Source organism: Mus musculus, chromosome 5, assembly GCF_000001635.26.
Source record: "Mus musculus strain C57BL/6J chromosome 5, GRCm38.p6 C57BL/6J".
In the NCBI taxonomy this organism is placed as follows: domain Eukaryota; kingdom Metazoa; phylum Chordata; class Mammalia; order Rodentia; family Muridae; genus Mus; species Mus musculus.
In genome coordinates, this window is record NC_000071.6 from 15,693,420 (window position 1) to 15,715,129 (window position 21,710).

The following is a 21,710-nucleotide window of genomic DNA, read 5'->3' on the forward strand; positions in this document are numbered from 1 at the left end:
TTGATCCACTTGGACATAAGCTTTGTACAAGGAGATAAGAATGGATCCATTTGCCTTCTTCTACATGATAACTGCCAGTTGAACCAGCACCATTTGTTGAAAATGCTGTCTTTTTTCCAACTGAATGGGTTTACCTCCTTTGTCAAAGATCAAGTGACCAGAGGTGTGTGGGTTCATTTCTGGGTCTTCAATTCTATTCCACTGATCTATCCTGCCTCTCTCTGTACCAATACCATAAAGTTTTTATCACTATTGCTCTGTAATACAGCTTGAGGTTAGGGATGGTGATTTCCCCAGAAGTTCTTTTGTTGAGAATAGTTTTTGCTTTCCTAGATTTTTTGTTATTCCAAATGAATTTACAAATTGCTGTTTCTAATTCTATGAAGAATTGAGTTGGAATTTTAATGGGGATTGCATTGAATTTGTAGATTGCTTTTGGCAAGATGGCCAATTTTATTATATTCATCCTGTCAATCCATGAGCATGGGAGATCTTTCCACCTTCTGTTAACTTTCTTTCTTCAGAGACTTGAAATTCTTGTCATACAGATCTTTCACTTGCTTGGTTAGAGTCACACCAAGGTATCTAATATTATTTGTGACTATTGTGAAGGGTGTCATTTCCGTAATTTCTTTCTCAGCCTATTTGTCCTTAAGTAGAGGAAGGCTACTGATTTGTTTAAGTTAATTTTATATCCAGCCACTTTGCTGAAGTCGTTCATCAGGTTTAGGAGTCTTCTGGTGGAATTCCTGATTTTTCCAAAACTTTTAACATGAAGGGGTGTTAAATTTTATCAAATTATTTCTCAGAATCTAATGAGATGATCATGTGTTTTTTTGTTTTTCAGTGGATTTCTGTATGTTGAATTATCTTTACATTTCTTGGATGAAGCCTGCTTGATTGTGGTAAATGATCATTTTGATGTGTTCTTGGATTTGGTTTGCAAGAATTTTATTGAGTTTTTTTTTTTGCATTGATATTCATAAGCAAAAATGTTCTGAAGTTCTCTTTCTTTGTTGAGTCTTTGTGTGTTTAGGTATAAGTGCAACTGTGGCTTCATAGAACAAATTGGGTAGCGTTCCTTCTGTTTCTATTTTGTGTGATAGTTTGAAGAGTATTGGGATTAGGTCTTCTTTGAAGGTCTGATAGAATTCTGCACTAAACCCATCTAGTCCTGGGCTTTGTTTGCTTGGGAGACTTTTAATGACTGCTTCTATTTCTTTGGCAGTTATGGGAGTGTTAGACTGTTTATCTGATCCTGGTTTCATTTTGGTACCTAGTGTCTGTCTAGAAAATTGTCCATTTCATCCAATTTTTTCAGTATTGTTGAGTATAGTCTTTTGTAATAGGAAATTATGATTTTTGAATATTCTGTTTATTCTGTTGTTATTTCTCCCTTTTCAATTCTGATTTTGTTAATTTGGATACTGTGTCTTTGCCCTCTGGTTAGTCTGGCTAAGGGTTTATCTATTTTGTTGCCTTCTCAAAGAAGCAGCTCCCGGTTTTATTGATTCTTTGTATAGTTCTTTTGTTTCTACTTGGTTGATTTCAGCTCTGCATTTGATTATTTCCTGACATCTACTCCTCTTGGGTGTATGTTGGGAACAAAATAAAAGAAGGGGGGGGGTCTTGGACTGGGGCCTGGGGAGAAGTAGGCTAGAAATAAATGCCCACTCCCCACCAGAGTTTCCCTATTCTCTGGTCTTTCAGGCATGGGAGGGCTGCTATCTACCCTATCCACTCATCCCTGTGTGGGCATTCCTCTATCCCACTCTTCAGGGGGTGGTCAAGGGGCAGCCCTGCCTGGGAACCCCTCCCCAGCTACTTTGCTAAAGCCCCCATGGTTGTGGGATAGAGGGAAGAGGGAAGAAATTCCCAACACTGACCAGAGTGTGCAGCAGAACTTGAAGGAGCAGAGCAGAGACTCTATGGTTTTAGAGCCTTATTATAGAAATGCAGAGGAAAGAGAGAAGGTAGAAAGGAGGAAAAGAGAGAGGGGGAGGGAGGGAGAAGAGAGGGAAGAAGAAGACAAAGAGAAAGGGAAGAGGAGAGAGAAGTGAGAGAGAGGTGAGAGGACAAAGGAATAAGAGAGCAAGGTGCAGGCTGAGCACCCCTTTTTATAGTCTTCACTATTGCTAGGTAACTGGGGATGAGTTTAGCCTGAAGGTCAGAAGCTTGGGCCATAAAATTAACTCAAACAAGTCAATGGCCTTTCTGTACACAAAGGATAAACAGGCTGAGAAGGAAATTAGGGAAACAACACCCTTCTCAATAGTAACAAATAATATAAAATACCTTGGCGTGACTCTAACTAAGGAAGTGAAAGATCTGTATGATAAGAACTTCAAGTCTCTGAAGAAAGAAATTAAAGAAGATCTCAGAAGATGGAAAGATCTCCCATGCTCATGGATTGGCAGGATCAACATTGTAAAAATGGCTATCTTGCCAAAAGCAATCTACAGATTCAATGCAATCCCCATCAAAATTCCAACTCAAGTCTTCAACGAATTAGAAAGAGCAATCTGCAAATTCATCTGGAATAACAAAAAACCTAGGATAGCAAAAACTCTTCTCAAGGATAAAAGAACCTCTGTCGGACCTAAAGCTGTACTACAGAGCAATTGTGATAAAAACTGCATGGTACTGGTATAGTGACAGACAAGTAGACCAGACCAATGGAGCAGAATTGAAGACCCAGAGATGAACCCACACACCTATGGTCATTTGATCTTTGACAAGGGAGCTAAAATCATCCAGTGGAAAAAAAGACAGCATTTTCAACAAATGGTGCTGGAACAACTGGTGGTTATCATGTAGAAGAATTCGAATTGATCCATTTCTATCTCCTTGTACTAAGGCCAAATCTAAGTGGATTAAGGAACTCCACCTAAAACCAGAGACACTGAAACTTATAAAGGAGAAAGTAGGGAGAAGCCTTGAAGATATGGGCACAGGGGAAAAGTTCCTGAATAGAACAGCAATGGCTTGTGCAGTAAGATCGAGAATTGACAAATGGGACCTCATGAAGTTGCAAAGCTTCTGCAAAGCAAAAGACACTGTCAATAAGACAAAAAGGCCACCAACAGATTGGGAAAGGATCTTTACCTATCACAAATCGGATAGGGGACTAATATCCAATATATATAAAGAACTCAAGAAGGTGGACTCCAGAAAATCAAATAACCCCATTAAAAATGGGGCTCAGAGCTGAACAAAGAATTCTCACCTGAGGAATACCGAATGGCAGAGAAGCACCTGAAAAAATGTTCAACATCCTTAATCATCAGGGAAATGCAAATCAAAACAACACTGAGATTCCACTTCACTCTTGTCAGAATGGCTAAGATCAAAAACTCAGGTGACAGCAGATACTGGCGAGGATGTGGAGAAAGGGGAACACTCCTCCATTGTTGGTGGGATTGCAGGCTTCTTACAACCACTCTGGAAATCAGTCTGGCGGTTCCTCAGAAAATTGGACATAGTACTACCAGGGGATCCTGCAATACCTCTCCTGGGCATATATCCAGAAGATGTCCCAACCGGTAAGAAGAACACATGCTCCACTATGTTCATAGCCGCCTTGTTTATAATAGCCAGAAGCTGGAAAGAACCCACATGCCCCTCAACAGAAAAATGGATACAGAAAATGTGGTACATTTACACAATGGAGTACTAGTCAGCTATTAAAAAAATGAATTTATGAAATTCCTAGGCAAATGGATGGGCCTGGAGGGTATCATCCTTAGTGAAGTAACCCAATCACAAAGGAACAAGCACAATATGTACTCACTGATAAATGGATATTAGCCCAGAAACTTAGGACACCCAAGATATAAAATATAACTTGCCAAATGCATGAAATTCAAGAAGAACGAAGACCAAAGTGTGGACACTTTACTTTTCTTAGAAATGGGAACAAAACACCCATAGAAGGAGTTACAGAGACAAAATTTGGAGCTGTGACAAAACGATGGACCATCTAGTGATTGCCATATGCAGGGATCCATCCCATAATCAGCTTCCAAATGCTGACACCATTGCATACACTAGCAAGATTTTGCTGAAAGGACCCAGATATAGCTCTCTCTTGTGAGAGTATGCCGGGGCCTAGCAAACACAGAAGTGGATGATCACAGTCAGCTATTGGATGGGTCACACGGCCCCCAATGGAGGAGCTAGAGAAATTACCCATGGAGCTAAAGGGATCTGCAACCCTGTAGGTGGAACAACATTATGAACTAACCAGTACCCGGAGCTCTTGTCTCTAGCTGCATATGTATCAAAAGATGGCCTAGTCGGCCATCACTGCAAAGTGAGGCCCATTGGACTTGCAAACTTTATATGCCCCAGTACAGGGGAACACCAGGGCCAAAAGGGGGGAGTGGGTGGGTAGGGGATTGGGTTGGTGGGTATGGGGGACGTTTGGGATAGCATTGAAAATGTAAACGAGGAAAATACCTAATTAAAAAAAAAAAGAATTCTGCACTAAACCCATCTATTCCTGGGATTTGTTTGGTTGGGAGACTATTAATGACTGCTTCTAATTCTTTAAGGGTTATGGGACAGCCTTAGCTCAGGGGCATAGATAGAGACCCAACCTTACCAGTTCTCCTGTCTGGTGGCACAGTCCACTTTGCCCCACAATGAAATGTGGATGTTGTAGATTAAAGAATATATTGAAATATGAGCAGTAAAATGAAAATCATTCATTGAGAGAAAAAAAATTGTCTTCAAGTGGTCATTCTTAATCCAACCTTTTTACAAAACCTTAATAAATATTCTTACAAAATAAGCATGAAATTAATTGTAAAAGAAGAAAGAAATGTTTCTGGCCTCTTGCCATAATTGATTTTCAAATTTTTTCTTATTAATTTTAATTAGACATTCAGAGAAAGTAGACTTGAGAAACAGTTTCTAGTTGATATGTAAATGGTACTTAACAGGTCACAGAGATGACTGAAGGAGCAAGGATCTAGAGGATATTCAAAGAATGGCTCATTATTGGCCAAGTGGTGCTTAACACTCTCATAAGTAACTTCTCTCACCTCTAATCATGTAACTATGGTTCTATACTATATATAATCCATATCTGTTTCTTTTTATCAATATCCTTTAAGACTCCCCAGCACTATATATTTTCAAGGTAATAATTGAGCAATATGCTCAAGTGTCTTGTTGCATTATGTGTAAAAATTTGCAATAATCTTTGAGAATAAGAAAAATTTTATTTTTGTGCAGATATAATATGTCTTAGTTAGGGTTTTGCTGCTGTAAACAGACACTATGACCATGGCAACTCTTAAAAGGAGACCATTTAACTGGGCCTGTCCTACAGGTTCAGAGGTTCAGTCCATTATCATCAAGGCAGGATCATCGCAGTGCCAGAGCAGGCATGGTTCAGGAGGAGCTGAGAGTTCTAGATCTTCATCTGAAGGCCAGTTGGAGAAGACTGGCTTCCAGGAAGCTAGGAGGGAGGTCTCAAAGCATGACAGACTTCCTTCCTCCAACAAGGCCATACCTACTCCATACCTCCTAACAGTGCCATCCTGGGTTAAGCATATTCAAGCCACCACACTACTACTTGTCTATAATCCCAGGAGCCAGCACCCTGAGCCAGGAATATTACAAATTTGAGACCAGCCTGAGAAACATAGTGAGATTTGTCTCAAAGATCAATAAAGTTCAAATAATAGCATTAACTGAATTTTCAGAATAGAAAGTAAAGCTAAATGTTTAATATGTCATTAACTTTAGGATCTCTGCGTGCTCGTAACTGAAATCCAATCATCAGGAATCCCAGTGCAGCAGGATGTTAGAGAAAATAAACAAGTAAGTAAATGAATAAGTACATACATACAGAAGCATTTGTAAGCCTTATGTCATAGTATGAACCACCGTCGTGACCTATGAGTTTAATGTTAATATTATACTTAATCTTTCAGAGTTTTATTTTCAGAAGGTTCATTTTAAATAGAAAAATTATTAGAAATTACATTATTCAAAGGACTATTAGAGATCTCAAGTTTCAAAAAATTGTGTATTAGCAAATCTCCCCACCCTATGTTCAAGGATATTCTCCTAATTGATAGCACGATGAGATAGATTAAGACACCATTACTGATGTGCATGTTAATAGAGTGATAAATGAATACCTGTGGGATGAGAATTAGATAGGAAATGTCAGAGTGTGTTCAGAAGAGTTTCATTAAAGGCAAACAAAAATGTGCTATGAAGCTTGTTATCAATTTATTTATTATTTCATGTGAAAAAGATTTCTAAAATTAAGTTTAGCTGGTTAGTGCTACTAGACAAATAAGTTAATAAGTGATAAAACTTGCATTTGAATTGTTGAAATTTAATAAGAGAGATGGTTCAATTCATTATTGTCAACAACTGCCAACATGTTTCATAAAAATAACATCAGATAATCACTTAATTTTTGAACATTAATTCTGAACAATAAAATTGAAATCATGATAAAAGATCATTGAATTCACATGGAATTAGATTTTTCAAATTTTTCATTTTATTAAAATGAGAGAATCATTGTCTACAAATTCTTTTATGTCCAACTATGCAAATACAACTTCAAGGACTCTGGAAATTCTATGATGGTGCTAACAATTTCAGGAATTTCCAACAGGACACATAACAAGAAAAATCCATATAGTACAAGTCTTAGGTGTTAGCTGAATTTTCAAATCAGAAAGCAGAGATAAGAATTTACATTTTAAGTAACTTTAGGATCTGTGAGTGTTGTTAATTTAAATACCGTTATGAGGAGTCCAGGTACAGCAGGATATTAGGCCATGCAATTGTATAGGAAGATACAGAAGCTACATAGTACTTCAAGTGTTGCTATCATATATGTCTAAGTGACATTTTACAGATCAATGCCAAGTAAAATCAAAATATAGTCCCCTACCCATTACATCTTAAAACACAATGATCTATCAACAGTTGTCATTTCACAGCAGAAAGAAAGCAGTAGGTATAAATTGAACACAGAACTGCTTCTCTTGTAAGAAATGAACACATATAGATATAGATACATGTATACTTATACATTCTCTTTGAAATTCAAGGTGATTAATTTGCTTTACTACCATATAAAAACAATCTCGCTGTGGTCAGGGAAAAAAGCTCATTTTCCACATTTAAAAAGTACATTGGCCGGGTGTGGTGGCACACGCCTTTAATCCCAGCTCTGGGGAGGCAGAAGCAAGCAGATTTCTGAGTTGGAGGCCAGCCTGGTCTACAAAGTGAGTTCCAGGACAGCCAGGGCTATACAGAGAAACCCTGTCTAGAAAAACCAAAAAAAAGTACACATTGTCTCTGGCAAGGAATACATCCATAGACCACTTAGACCTATGTGATTTGGCTAGAATGCAGACATTCCCTAATTACACACCTTTAATCCCAAACAATGAAAGTAATGTTCATTTATAGAAGGAAGAGTCATGTTTGTAAGTGACATCTAATTGAGGGGCAAAGTGATGAATCAGAGAGATAACAGAATGAGTCAGAGATAGGATATGCCCAATTCTTATGAGGACATCGAGGAAAGAAAGGACTTAAGAGAGTTGGGGAGGGAGGGCAGTTTACAGAGACAGGTTACAGGTGAGGACAGAACAAGCCAGAGAATAAGAAGAGACCAGATAGAAGGTTAGAACAGATTGATAGAGTTAGTTTGAGGGTAAACAGACTAAGACTAATTTAGTCAGAAGTCAAGAGAAACCAGTTTGAATCAGTCAGTTTGGAGAGGGGTTTGGGCCACAATCAAAGAATTGAACCAGACCAAGTTCAGGAAATACTAGAAAGGGTAAGCCTCCAAGATGACAGTTACATCTGGTGAATAAGTTACTTTTAGAGTCCTGGTAGTTCTCTTACGTGATTATGATGTTATATACTGTAATGACTAAGAGTCTAGGATTGTGCTTAATCAAAAAGAAGCAAGTCTATGTCTTCATGGTCTCCAGAAAGGACAGTTTGAACCAATACACCCCAAACAGTGATAAAAGAAATCCTTATTTTTAACTGGTAAACTAGAAGACCATGATCACCTGGCAGAGATGTCCATAAAATGGAAGGATCCGTAGGAAAGATCTACTCAGAAAGCAGTTCTTAGGTTATAGTCTGGGGGCTTTGCAGAGTAGAGAAAGTCTTTGGGGAACTTGGTTCAGATCCAGACATGGCTCTGTCATGATTTCTGTTGTCCCAGAGCTTGTAGCTCCTGATTCATATCTAGCACATCATTTGGTTTTGTGAATAAAGCTTTTCCTGTTCACCTGGACACTTATTTCTGTATTGTCTGTGACAGCGTCTTTCACAATAAGAGCTTTTTTGTATTGTCTTGACCGCTTCTTTCACAATAAGAGTTGAGCGACTGTGATAGACCTGACATTTACATGAACAGTTTATGGAACTCCCCAGTTAATTTCGTAAGTGCTACCAATATTATCTAAAATATTTTAGCAGGACTCCCAAGGATAACCTGACTTACTAGTAGCCAAGTACCAGCTTTAAAGTAGCTCTTTAACTTTTGTTTAAAAAAATATATATTTAGCCTAGAAACATTCATTGGAAAGGGGGAGAATGGAGGAAAGAGAAAAATGATGCTATGCTCTCAATATCTCAATATTATTATGAAATGCACACTTTCTATATATATTATAGATATGTAAATGGATGTATGTATTGAAGGTCAGGTGGATGCTTCCTTTGATCTTGAAAAATGTTTTCTGATAAACAGAAAGCATTTTTACTTTGCTCCTATTATTACACAGTAAATAGTCTTTAAAGTTTCCTATTTAAAATGCTTAGTTGGGTGAGATCCAATTAAGAAAGAGCGAAACATACAAAAAAATTACTCCTTTATTAAATTTTGAATCTAAGGAGACAGTGAAAAGTTAATAAGGAGAGCCAGGCACAATGGCACAACCTTTAATCCCAGCACTTAGGAGCAGAGACCGATAGATCTCTGAGTTCAAGACAGGCATGATCTACAGAATGAGTTCCAGGACAGCCAGGATTACACCGAAAAACACTGTTTTGGTGGGAAAATTTAATAGGAAAAGTTATTGAGCTCTACAAAACACACTTTAAAACCCCGGGTGTAAAACAGACACTACTTTTGAATGGTAAGATAAAAACAAGGCAATCTTTCCAATTTGCAGAATGTTTTCTAATGAAGTCTTTTCCCAGTAAAGGAACCTCTGAACTCTAGAAGCAGATCTGGGCCATTACAGTTCACAGTCTCACGAGTCCGTAGTTGTTGGAGCACTGAGGATAAAACACTGAGAAAGTATTTATCACACACAAGTTTATTTAAGAGACAGGGTGTTTTTCCCCCTCATAGAGCTTAAAAGTGGATTTTTCCCTTTTGTTGCTGAACGGATAGATGAAACAATTCATGAAAATCATAACCCCTCCTGGCGTCGGGGAACTGATATCAACTAAAATGCTCTCGCAAAGTCTAATCGGAAGGCTAACTATAATTTCAGTAGAGGTCCAAATTCTCTCTTGTTTTTGATAAAACTTTTTTTTCACCTCTTCTTGAATGAGGACGAACCTATTTGCTTCTTTTTATTAGGACACCTAATAAAAAGCACTTTATTAAAAGCACTTCTGTTACAGTTGCCTTACAGCTATTCTGCCACGAGGTGGCGATAAAACACTTTGAAAGTTTTTTTTAAAAAGTCAACTACTCGCTGTTTTGCCTCAAAACTGATTTTTTTTGTTGTTGTAATACAAAATGTATATAGAGCATGCTTTTGTTCCACACTGTGACTCCTATTCAGATCTAATAACTGTGGGGATTTTTCTGAAACCTAAATCATGAGCCCTGAAATCACCCAGAGACAAGGGATGTAGCAATAGAGACTGCTGTGATCAGATGTGACTGGTCCATGCCTTCCACTGTGTCAAAGTGTTTCACCTGTGTTTGCTGGATGCTGACAGTCCCATCAGCACCTCGCAGCAGCGATTTAGGAAAATAAGGTAGCTTCTGGTAAAATGAGGACATTTATATAGGTGTGGATCATCTGTGAGCTGAGTTCACAGAGGCAGTAGCAAAGCTGGATCATATAGGGCTCATGGCTGTCAGAGCACTCATCACCAGCAGTATACCCTTAGTCTACCCAAGCAACTGCCACCCAAGCAGGCTGATGCTGTGTAGACAGTAAAGACTCCCAGGGCTGAGGATCTAGGTCAGTGATAGAGACCCTGAGCTTTATCTCCAACAACTCAAGGTGGGGAGAAAAGGGAAAGCCATCGGGAAAGCAAAAGCATTTTCTGAAAATAAAGGCTCAACCGAGAAGATATGTATAAAGTGGCATTTCAAAAGAACAAGCATAAGAAAAACTGTCAACAGACAAGGAGGAATTAGTGTAGTAAAGCAAGATAAACCTTTAAAGAGAAAAGGTTTAATGTGGATAATGCTATAAATCAAGTTAACATTTTAAAGCGGTTCGCCAGGATATTGTGAGGCTCTCTTCAGTGTCCTGACGTGACTGGGAAGAGTTTCGTGCGTGAAAAACACAGTCCTGTATTTTAAGAAGTTTTCTCAATTCCTTGCCTTTAAGGAGAGGTAGAAGTTGAGCAAAGGAGATGGCTCAACTGTGAACTGTTTATACACAATCCCTCGGAGCAGCATACGATCTCCCCAAACCCACATAAAAGTGCTGAGAGTGGTGTGGTCTTCTATTATCCTAGTTCTGGGGAAACAGAGACAGGAGGGACCCTGGAAGTGACAAAAGTCAAGCTCCAAGTTCCAAAGAGAAATTCTACCTCAAACATAGTCACCAAGGCCTTGAATCTTTTTAGGAGGGAGAGGCAGGCAGATCTTTATGAGTGGGAGGTCAACCTGATTTGCATAGATTGTTCCAGGACAGGCAAAGCTGCTTAATGAGATCCTGTCTAAAATAATAATGATAGTAATAATGATAACAACAATAAATAAGAACAAAAATGGTAATAATTTGTTGCTGGCAATTGGACAGAACTAAGAAAGCATTATCATGAGTGAGGTAACTCAGACCCAGAAAGACAAACATGGCAAGTTCTCAGTTGTAAGTGGATATTAGCTGTAAAGGATAATCATGCTATAATCCACAGACCAAGAGAGGCTAAGTAACAAGGAAGGCTTAAGGGGATAGGGTAAGGTGTATTGGGGTATTGGGGTGGGGGGGGCACAAGGATCTTCCTGGGAAGAAGAGCTAGAATAGATTTTGAGGGCAAACTGGGCGTGGCTGGGGATGGGAACAGGAGTGATCTGGTAGGGAGGGTGGAAGGAGAGTGTTGGGAGGGACAACTGAAATTGGCTGACATTTCAGGAATGAGATAGAAATGTAATGCAATGGAATTTCCATATAATCTATAAGGGTCATACTAGCAAGGACATGTAATAGGGGACACAGAGGCTGAACTGGACATCTTCTGTAAACAGGCAAGATCTCAAATGGAGGGATTGGACCCTACCACAAAACCTCAGACCTACAGTTTGCAGGATACACAGGAACCAGGGCCCAGCACAATCATGTCAAAGAGATCAGAGAGTCTTCATCCAGGAACTGATAGGAACAAATGCAGTCCCACAGCCAAACATTAGGTGGAGCTCCAGAGTCCTGTGGAGAAGGTGGAGGAAGGATTGGAGAAGACAGTGATAAAGGACACCACAAGAACATGACACCCTCAGTGTAGCTATTTTTACTATATTAATCCCACCAATCCATGAGCATGGGAGATCTTTCCATCTTCTGAGATCTTCTTCAATTTTTTTCTTCAGAGACTTGAAGTTCTTATCATACAGATCTTTCACTTGCTTGGTTAGAGTCACACCAAGTTATTTTATATAATTTGTGATGTTGTGAAGGGTGTTCTTTCCCTGCTTTCTTTCTCGGCATGTTTATCCTTTGAGCTTTAGTAAAGTTTCTCTTATGAATGTGGAATATGTATCATAGACATTCAGAATTGATAGTTCATCTTGGTAGATTTTACCTTTGATGAGTATCTGTCCTTGTCTTTATAGCAGTCTCCTGAGAGGTTCTACCACTGCTTGACAAATTCAGAGGTGAGTGGTTGCCCCCAGCCATTAGACTGATCACAAGTTCCCCAATGGAGGAGTTAGAGAGAGGACCAAAGAAGCTGAAGTGGTTTGCAGCCCCATAGGAGGAATAACAATATGAACAGTACTCCCAGATTTCCCAGGAACTAAACCATGAACCAAAGCGTACACTTGGAGGGAACAATGGCTCCAGCCACACATGAAATAGAGGATGACTTTGTTGGACATCAATGGGAGGAGAGGCCCTTGGTCCCTTAAGGCTCAATGCCCCAGTGTAGGGGAATAACAGGACAGGGAAGTGGGAGTGGGTGAGTTGGTGAGCAGGGCATGGAAGAATGGAATAGGGGCTTTTCAGTGAGGAGACCAGGAAAGGGGATAACATTTGAAATGTAAATAAAGAAAATATCTAATAATTTTTTAAAAAGGAACAGCTCTTCTGCTGCGAACTCCAGGACAGTAGTATTTTCCCTCAATTAACACTTTCTGTAGAATATCTTTCTATGTCACTAACCTTCTTGCTATTATCCTGATTTGCACACACCATCTCTTTCCAGCTCGGATACCACCAAAGTATTCTGTTCTCTCCCAAGACACCTGGGGTTTTATATCCTCAGGCCCTGAAAAATAACTTATCTGCTCCCCTAAACCTTTCCTGCTTTCCTCCACTCAAGTGAGGCCCTTAACTGACCTCTGCGTGTGTTTTCATAACTTGTTTTCCAATCTCTGCCCTGTAGAAACCCAGATTTTGGTGGAAAGGTTTTGGGATTCTTTGAGTAACCCCAAAGTAGAGAGAAAGTGGAAAGAGGATGAATAGTTAAAGCTTTCGCTCACCCATTTCACACCAATTGTATTTGAAAGGATATCTTTCATCCCATCTGGTAAAAACACTTTTAGCAACTGGTTGAAACTTTTCCTCTGGGAATACTTAATGGCTCCCAGACCTGTTTCCTGGATGTACCCCAATATATTCTTTTTTCCTATGTTTTTCTAGGAAAATAGAGTAAAATACAGAAGGCATTTTAGGATCAGTGTCTCCCACCAGTCATCTTCCTAAAGACACACAACTGTGTCACGCTGATATTAATTTTCAATAACCAATACACAGCATAGTCCTGACTCCAAATCCATGAACATGTTCTTTTCTATTATGTATCACTTCTTATGAACCCAATTACCTTCTGACCAATATCAGTATCTAATCTCATAATTTTAAATACACAAGGAAGACATATTCTTCTTTACTATGAAGATAAGTAAATTAGTATGAAGTGGTTAAAAAAGAGAAATTGGACTGAATTCCTCTTTCTTTGTTGAGTCTTTGTGTGGTTTCTGTATCAGGGTGACTATGAACTCATAGAATGAGTTTAGCTATGTTTCTTCTGTTTCTACTTTATGAATAATTTGAGGAGTATTTCACTAACTCTTTTTTGAATATCTAGTAGAATTCTGCACTACAACTTTCTGCCCTTGGGCTTTTTTGGAGTGGAGGACTTTTGATGACTGTGTCTATTTTCTTAGTTGTTATAGGCCTGTTAGTTACTTTACCAGATCTTCATTTAACTTTGATAATTGATAGCTGTCTATAAGTCACCCATTTCATTTGGATTTTGCTAATTTTTGCAGTACAGGCTTCTGCAGTAAGACCTAGTGATTCTTTCAATTTCCTCAGTGTCCATTGTTATGTCTCCTGTTTCATTTCTGATTTTGCTATTCTGGGTATTGTCTCTCTACCTTTCAGTTAATTTGGCTAAGCATAAGTCTACCTTGTTGATTGTCTCAAAGAACAGGATCTTGGTTTCACGGATTCTTTGTACTGTTCTCTCTGTATCAAATTGACTGAATTCAGCATTTATTCCCTGACGGCAAATCCTACCTATCTCTCCATGAGATGAGGCTTTGTCTCACATTAAGAACTGCAGAATGCAATACATCAAAACCTTGTTGATCTCCATGGTGGTGATGCACACCACAGCCTCACGGTGAACATCTACACTGGCAGGTTTCAGGGTATGTTGAAGTAGTCCACCATGTCAGTGTAACCTGCAAAGTGCCATGAGACAATACTAATAGAAATCTGCAGGATTCCTCCACATTAGATTTCACTATGGTCTTCAATGTCATTTTGTAAAGAAATACTATGGGTTCACAGATACACACACACACACAAACATGAAGACCAGAGGACTTTAAGGGAGGATTGTTCTCTCTACTATGTGCATTCCAAGGAAAAAATTCTGGTTTCTAGGCTTGACAGCAATGATGAATACCTGCTCAACCATGTCATTAACTCATCAACTAATCATCTAAACCAAGCCATTTCATAAGCTCTATATTTGTATTTATGTTTCCTTACTCTCTCTGTCTCCCTGTTTCTCTGTCTGTCTCTCTCTTTCTGTCTCTCTGTCTCTGTCTCTGTCTCTGTCTCTGTCTCTCTCTCTCTCTCTCTCTCTCTCTCTCTCTCTCTCGTGTGTGTGTCTGTGTGTGTGTCTGTGTGTGTGTGTGTCTCCCGAGAGGCTCTGCCAGTGCAAATACAAATACAGAGGTGGATGCTCTCAGTCAGCCATTAGATTAAACACAATGCCCCAGTGGAGGAGCTAGAAAAACGACCCAAGGAGCTGACATTGTTTGCAGCCCCATAGAAGGAACAGCAATATGAATTAGCCAGTACCCCCAGAGCTCCCAGAAACTACACCACCAACTAGAGTACAGTGGAACTCATGGCTCCAGCTGCATATGTAGTAGATGATGGCTTTGTTGTTCATCAATGGGAGGAAAGGCCTTGACCCTGTGTAGGGGAATGCCCAGGCTAGGAAGCCAGAGTGGAATGGTTGGTGAGCAGGGGGACAGGGGAGGAGATAGGGCATTTTCAGAGGGGAAACCAGGAAAGGGGATAACACTTGAAATGTAAATAAAAACATATCTGACTTAAAAAGAAACAATAGAAACATTTCATGCTATCAAGAGGGGTCCTTTTCCCAATCAAGCTTCTAGGAAGCTAATCTCAATTCTACATTTTACAAAAGTGCCCAATCTACATTGTCATCCTATATGAGAGGTGAAGATCTGCTCTAAAATTGAAAATAAAAGATACTGAGGCAATATCCTGAACACAGAACTAGCAGTGGTAATATCAGAGCCCTGCATACATGCTTGGCAGCCTAGGACAATGAGTATGTGCAGGTCAGGCACTGTACCTAGACATCTCCTGAGATTTCTCCACTCAACTGGACTTGATCCTGTCCATCTAATGCAGGACATGCACTGAAAGGACAAAATCCAACTGCAGGAGGTGTGGGGATGCCTCACAGGTTAGATATCTGCTACTCTCTAGAAGACCCACATGGCGCCTAACAATCATCTCCAGGAATGGTTGTGATTCCTTCTGTCCTCTGAGGGAAATGTCTCTCGGGAGGAGCCACATACAGTATTACATTCAGTAGGAAAGACACCCATTCACATAAATGTTAAACATAAGTCTAATCAGCAACAGCAAAAACACAGCAAGCTTATGGTCAAGGACAACAGCATCTATCAAAAGCTATTTCCCAGTAGGACTTGGAAGGTCATTATATCTGCTGTGTGGTTGTCACTGATGCTATATTGCAAGCAAAACTGAGGCATATGGCTCTGGCCTTCCTCATTTATTTTATATTCCTTTGTGAATATTTTTATTTCCTCGGCAGCTTTAGAGTAATGGCGGTATATTACTCAATATCTGGTCCACAGGATCATGAATGGATGTGTGTTACAGAGTACTATATGTTAGAAGTAAGAAAATTCATGACACCATGGATGCAGTATGGCAGTGATTACATTATCAAGTGTGTGTCCATGGGGTAAGTGACATTATCCACACACAAAAGATCATCATTGCCTTGTATACCCCCTAGGTGGCTATGGCTTTACTATGTAGCCCTGGCTGCCTGGAACTTACAGAGATCCGTCTCTGGCTGTGAATTCTAGGTCTGCAGCAGGGGACAGAACACCTGAATAAGGAAGATGGTCTCAAGAGTCACTACTTGCAAATCAATTTTTATTCATAAGAAATAAAATTTTAAAAAAAGGTTTTAAAAGTTCAATTAATATAGAGTTGAAGGCAAAAACAAACAATGAAATACAAGAACAAGAACATATAACTTCTAAATAACATATCAACACTCAAAGAACAAAAACCAAACAGAAAATTATTGTTCAGCTTTTTCTGCACTTTTAGCAGCACAGCCCTCCAGCCTGCTGCTCCTCTTGGACACTTGGTGGCAGTGCAGTCACCTCAGTTCTCTGCCAAGAGTTGTTGTCTGAAGAGAAAAGGGAACAATGCCCTGAATCAGCCATGGCTTCCTAGTAAAGGCCTATTCACCCTAAGAAAATGAATTATATGGAAGAAGATTCATCCGAGGAAGATTGTGGGTGCTGGAGATGGTGCTCAGCAGGGGCCTCCTGGCCTGGCAACTCATTCTGCAGGATGCTGTCTTCTTCAGCTGTGGCCAATCCCAGCTCTCTTGCAGTTTCTGAGACCTGGGAGAGTAAGGCAGTTACTAAGACACAGGAGTGGAGGAGACAGGCATGGCAGCTGTGAGGCTACTGCCTCCTACCACCTCAACTGTACTTGACAGTCAACATTAATATTTTAACTGAAGTTACTGATGTTAAATCTAAAGACGGAGCAAAATATTCAACAACAGTCACAAAAACATGGACTGACAAAGATCAACTCAGGCTTCTATCAGTTCCAACCAAAAACATGGCAAAGGAAGAGAGCTCAGTGGATTACAGGAAGAAAGGAGAAGGGCACAGGACACCAGATCAATGATAATGAGAAGCACTCATTTGACATTTGTACTTGGCTCTAATCCCTCCAAGGTGCAGACACATGGGATGTCATAAGACCTCTGCCTGTCTCCTGTCTAAGGACCCAGATCTCACTCAAACCTCTGCATAGCATTCCACCTATCATGAGGACATGCAAGAATGTGACATGTTATTCACCTGTCACCCTGTAGTGGGCTGCAGATTAAAGCAGAGTTGAAAGGTGCATTTGCCAGTGGTAACAGTGTCTCAAAAGAAGCTAATTCAGTGTCTCACAAGAGGCTAACTTCCAAGAATACTTGTGTGAAGACAGAGCAGTGAACAGCTACATTCCATGAGGAAGGTGGCTGCTTGGGAGTGTAGATTAGAAAGGTGGTGGGGGGAAGCAAAGATAGATCTAATGTGCCAATGGTATCAGACAGTCATAGCCTGACCGAATTGTTTGTCTCTACCTGATATTCTGGAGTCTCAAGATTGCTGTTCTCCTCCTGTTCGTCTTTACCACTCAGGTTCAATTCCACCAAACGTTGGTGAATGATGGCCCAATCAGCCTGTACTTCCTTGCTCTCCTGCTGCAATGTCATAGACTTCTTCTTTATAAGATTCTCCTCCATCAGGAGCCGGCTGTGCAGGTTACTGTAAGGACACTCTGCATGGTAAGATCCTGCAGCCTCCTCCTCCCATTTCTACTTATAGGTCCCATTAACCTGACCAGTACCCTGGTTCCCATGAAGACAGCTGTACAAACAGCAACCAGCCATTTCAGGGAAGAAGAAATTTTGGCTGCAGTCCAAACACCAAAAAGGGTCCATGTTTCTCCAAAAGAAAGAGGGATCTCCATCTACCCATGACAGCCCATGCATTGGGGCAACACCAATTAGTAGGGTGCAAGTACAATCAGGGTAGGTTGGTGGAACAAAAGGGAGGGCGTTCTATCCTTGTGTTACAATACACTCAGGTCTGTAAAACCCGCCTGAGCCCCAGAGGCCCAATACTGCATAATAACCCTCGTATGGTCTGAATCACTTTCCTATCTGGAGGCTCCTGAGGATGCCTGGACAACACTGGGAGGGGTGTCTTAGAGACTTAGGAAAACTGAGTCCAAAAGATCCAAGGCACACTGATGGCTAAAAAGCAGAAAGGATAGAACCAGACCTGCAGACTCTCCAGACCAGAAACAAAGGAAGGTAGAAATGGCCATTTCACAAGTGTTGGCCTCCCTGACAAGAACTTACCGATAGAAATGTGTCTCCTTCTTGAGCTCCTGCTTGTTCTCTTGGGCCTCCATGTTCTCCATCTCTAAGTTGTGTAGAAATGTCATGATCTCCTTCTCCTTTAACTTCAGTTTTTCATAAAGGGGATTTTGCCTGTGGTAGGGCCTTGCCCCAGGAAGATAGGACTCCATGAACTTAGGCTTTTAGTAACACATGAACTCAGGCTGGGTCCTGGACTACTGCAACCATGGAAACCACACTCTGCATTCTAAATGCTGAGATTTTCTTAACCTTGGAAAACTGGCTATCCTGGCCCCAGAACACCAGAAGCTAGGCATCCAGATGGAGGGTGCCCTGGCTCCCTGTGTTACTCAGTAGGGCTGAAGGGCAGACTAAACAGTTATGTTCTCAGGAGGCTAGGCTACAGGTCATTGCCCACCAGACACCTGTGATGTTAATTCTCCTGTTTTCATAAAAGGGATTCTGAATCCTGGATAACTAATACTGTAGAGACAGATATTACACATGATTCTGGAGATGAGGCCAGACATCACCACAGATTTATAATCTGCTCAAGGGATACAAATGTATGAACAGTTATGACCACATAGTCAAAATGCAATGCTATTTAAAGTGGGGACAACCAGACCTCAGGACCCACATCACCTGGAAACTGTTAGGCAGGTAAATCCTTAGGAGAAAAACACAGACTGCTAGATTCCAAATTGTGGAGAGAAATAAAAACATACAAAACATATTCACACATCTGGACATGTGCATGCACACAGGCTCATAGACTTAGACCTATACACAAGATGGAGAAACAAAGAGTGAGAGAATGAGATAGAGACACAGAAACATAGAGAACACAATGAGAGGTAGAAGAAATGTATACAACATTCCTGTCTCAGGGTATAAGGCACACAGACAAAGAGGAACAGGCATGAAACTCAGCCATTCTAATCAAGCAGTTGAGAAGAACCATGTGGGACCAGGCCCCTCCAGCTGCTACCTGGAGGTTCCAGCACTCAGTCACCTGCCAGACAAGTAAAATCACAACTACAAAATCCCATCACCTAGAAACCTCCTGTCAAAGGCTTTCCAAATGAACTCTAGGAACTCATCACTGCCTCTATCCCTGAGTTCTTCACTCAGACTCCAAGTTCCTCTTTTCAAGTGGAGGGAGCAGAAGAGTCTATTTCCCTTCTCACTCCTGACAAAAGTTCAGGTGCTGCCTCTCCTCTAAGAAGTATTTATGGGCATGAAGTGGGGCCCAGGTATGTTCTCGTGGTATAGCTTCCTAGAACCCACCCCTTTAAAAGCATAAGATGAGGGAGGCATTGCAAACCCCAGACTGACACCACAGGTTTTGGAGCAATGTATACCTCTTGTTCATGGATCCCTCGGTCACGTAGATCAGGCGATCTCTCAGCTCATTTGTCTCCTCGGTAGTGAGCTGGATCTCTTTGATCAGCTTTTTCTCTTCCTTCTCAAACTGCTTCTTGCTTATGACAGGTACAGGGGATGATGTCTGTCTGAGAGCCACTGTAGGTAGATGAATACAAGATTATTTGATGTGAGAATGCAAAGAGTGTAGACTGACCACAGAGAAGGAAAAATGCCTGTAACCTAGTGACACCACCAAGAGATTGGTCCCAGCATGAAATTTCTTCTCAGTGGATATCAATTCTAACATCACTCTAGAGATATCAGGAGATGTAAGCAGACATATGTTTCCTCTGTCTCCCTAAACATAGATATGATAACCAGAGAGATGTCTTCTCCAGGATGATTATCAAGAGCACAAAGTACAACTTGGCTTCAGAACCTTGAGTTGAGACTTTACAAGTCAGATGATAGATTCACCATTCAAAAGTATTTGAGATTTTGGAGATGCTCAGATATCCTACCTGTTACTCTAAGCCAAGGAATTGGCTTAAAAAGTCATGCAGGGGGAGAACATGGTCAACACAATGATCAATTCCCCCCCCCACCCCCGAAACACCAAACACCCCAGAAGTAGCAATAGAATCCCCCTCTGTCTGGGTGTATCAACTGATAGTTCTTTGTTTACAGCATAGAAATGCCTGCCAACCACAATTGGTGATAAAGAAAGGTAAGGTAGGAACTGTCACAAACAGGAGGTCAGAGTAGTTCTGAGAACATGAGGTCATGGTCTGGAGCACCATTCTCTCCCTGTCACTAATGTCAGATAACTACAGATAACTACAGGAGCCATGGACTGAAGTGCAGGATTTCCCTCCCCCAAACTGGCATTGCTTAGACCCGCTGTCACTCCTGATGGTCTCATTCTGTCCCCATGTAACACCCACAATACCCAGTGCAAGTAAAGACTTGAAGTTCATAGCATAACAGCTTTGACCTTGCCAACGCCTGCCTTAGGGGATGGAAAAGTATTGTTCTGAAATCCTTGATGTTCAAGAATTGTGATAACCATGGAAATGTTTTCACTACCCAGAGTCTCCAGTTCCACATTACTGGAAAGGCCACCTCAGGCCACCCCTACCAGGAAGCTCAACATCCACTTCCCAGGACTTACTCCACATTCGCCAAGTCCACCTCCTTCGTCCTTCATTACTCTCAGATGGAAGGTCAGCATCCTTCCTCCCCTCTCTGGTCTCTCTCCCATCCACATTGGCTCTCTGAAAAAGTCTGCAGAGTTGGGCAAACAAGGCCATCACTGCAATGTCCAGCCTCTGACTGAGAAATCTCAGTGAGTTTGTTGTCACTACAACACTGGTGACATCACAGAGGTTGCTAAGAACTCTCCAGGAGACAATAGAATGTCCAGGAAGGGACTGCTGATATCATGGACTACATACAGCCTTTGGTTCCCTGCTAATGTTCTCCCTGTACTGACAGGAAGCTGAGCTGCCCTTTCCTGGGGCATAGCCATTGAGCACATCCTCCTTCCAAAGCCAGGGTTTGCTCTAGGCTTGATTGGCAACACCTAAGTAATTCCTATGTATCTAACTCTGTGTTTCCTTTCCAAACCCCTCTCAGAAATGTCTCATCCTACCTTAAATTTTCCTCAATCAGCAATATGAACCATTAAAAAACTACTGAGAAATCATACCAGTACGAATATGCAGCCAAAATCTACTCCTGTCTCATCATGTACAGGTGCATGAAATCTCATCCAGGCTGTGCCTGCAGGGCCAGTTGCAGTGTGGGTGTGTGTTAGGGGCCACACTCATGAAGCTTTGTGCTTAGCATTTAAATTTGCCCCAAGATCCCTTAGGAGGGAGACATGCAGTCATCATGCAGTCATCATGCTTCTGACAACAGTCTAGAGATCTGTTGGCAGAGGAAACTGAAATATTGGAGCCACCAATGAGAGGCCCTCAGATTGTGCGGGGGTGGGGGGGTGGGGGGTGGGGGGGGCTTTCCTCACTGCAGCAAACTCACCCAGCAGTATTGCTTACAGCCCTCTCTGAGAGATACCATGAGATTCTGTATGAAGTAAATAGTATATTCAACAGAGGTGCAGATGTGCAGACAGAAGATATAGGGAAATACAATAGACATAGGTTAGTTTACAGAGCAAGGGCCTAGCATCTTGTATTTGGGTTCATGATTGGCCCCACAAACCACACAAAAAACAA

At 40.9% G+C, this 21,710-nt stretch overlaps 1 protein-coding gene and 1 pseudogene across 3 annotated transcripts in view; one reads left to right on the forward strand and one right to left on the reverse strand.

Moving 5' to 3' along the window:
* Speer4cos (spermatogenesis associated glutamate (E)-rich protein 4C, opposite strand transcript) overlaps nucleotides 1-21,177 on the forward strand; it is a 33,887-nt pseudogene extending 12,710 nt beyond the window's left edge. Inside the window, exons 2-5 of the transcript NR_001585.3 lie at nucleotides 5,755-5,829; nucleotides 12,029-12,070; nucleotides 17,380-17,526; nucleotides 20,488-21,177. The product of NR_001585.3 is annotated as a spermatogenesis associated glutamate (E)-rich protein 4C, opposite strand transcript (transcript). The remainder of the gene's footprint in view (nucleotides 1-5,754; nucleotides 5,830-12,028; nucleotides 12,071-17,379; nucleotides 17,527-20,487) is intronic.
* Speer4c (spermatogenesis associated glutamate (E)-rich protein 4C) lies at nucleotides 16,086-20,879 on the reverse strand. Of its 2 annotated transcripts, NM_001281511.1 has the most exons (5): nucleotides 20,645-20,852; nucleotides 19,470-19,629; nucleotides 18,106-18,249; nucleotides 17,323-17,506; nucleotides 16,086-16,579 (listed from the first exon to the last, which is right to left on the reverse strand). In NM_001281511.1, the coding sequence occupies exons 1-5, from the start codon at nucleotides 20,781-20,783 to the stop codon at nucleotides 16,436-16,438; spliced, it is 771 nt and encodes a 256-aa protein (NP_001268440.1). In that variant the 5' UTR covers nucleotides 20,784-20,852; the 3' UTR covers nucleotides 16,086-16,435. The 2 variants fall into 2 exon arrangements, with proteins under 2 accessions (NP_001268440.1, XP_006535672.1); XM_006535609.3 differs by lacking the exon at nucleotides 18,106-18,249 and having other exon boundaries at nucleotides 16,171-16,579; nucleotides 20,645-20,879.
* Nucleotides 21,178-21,710: the final 533 nt, after the last annotated feature.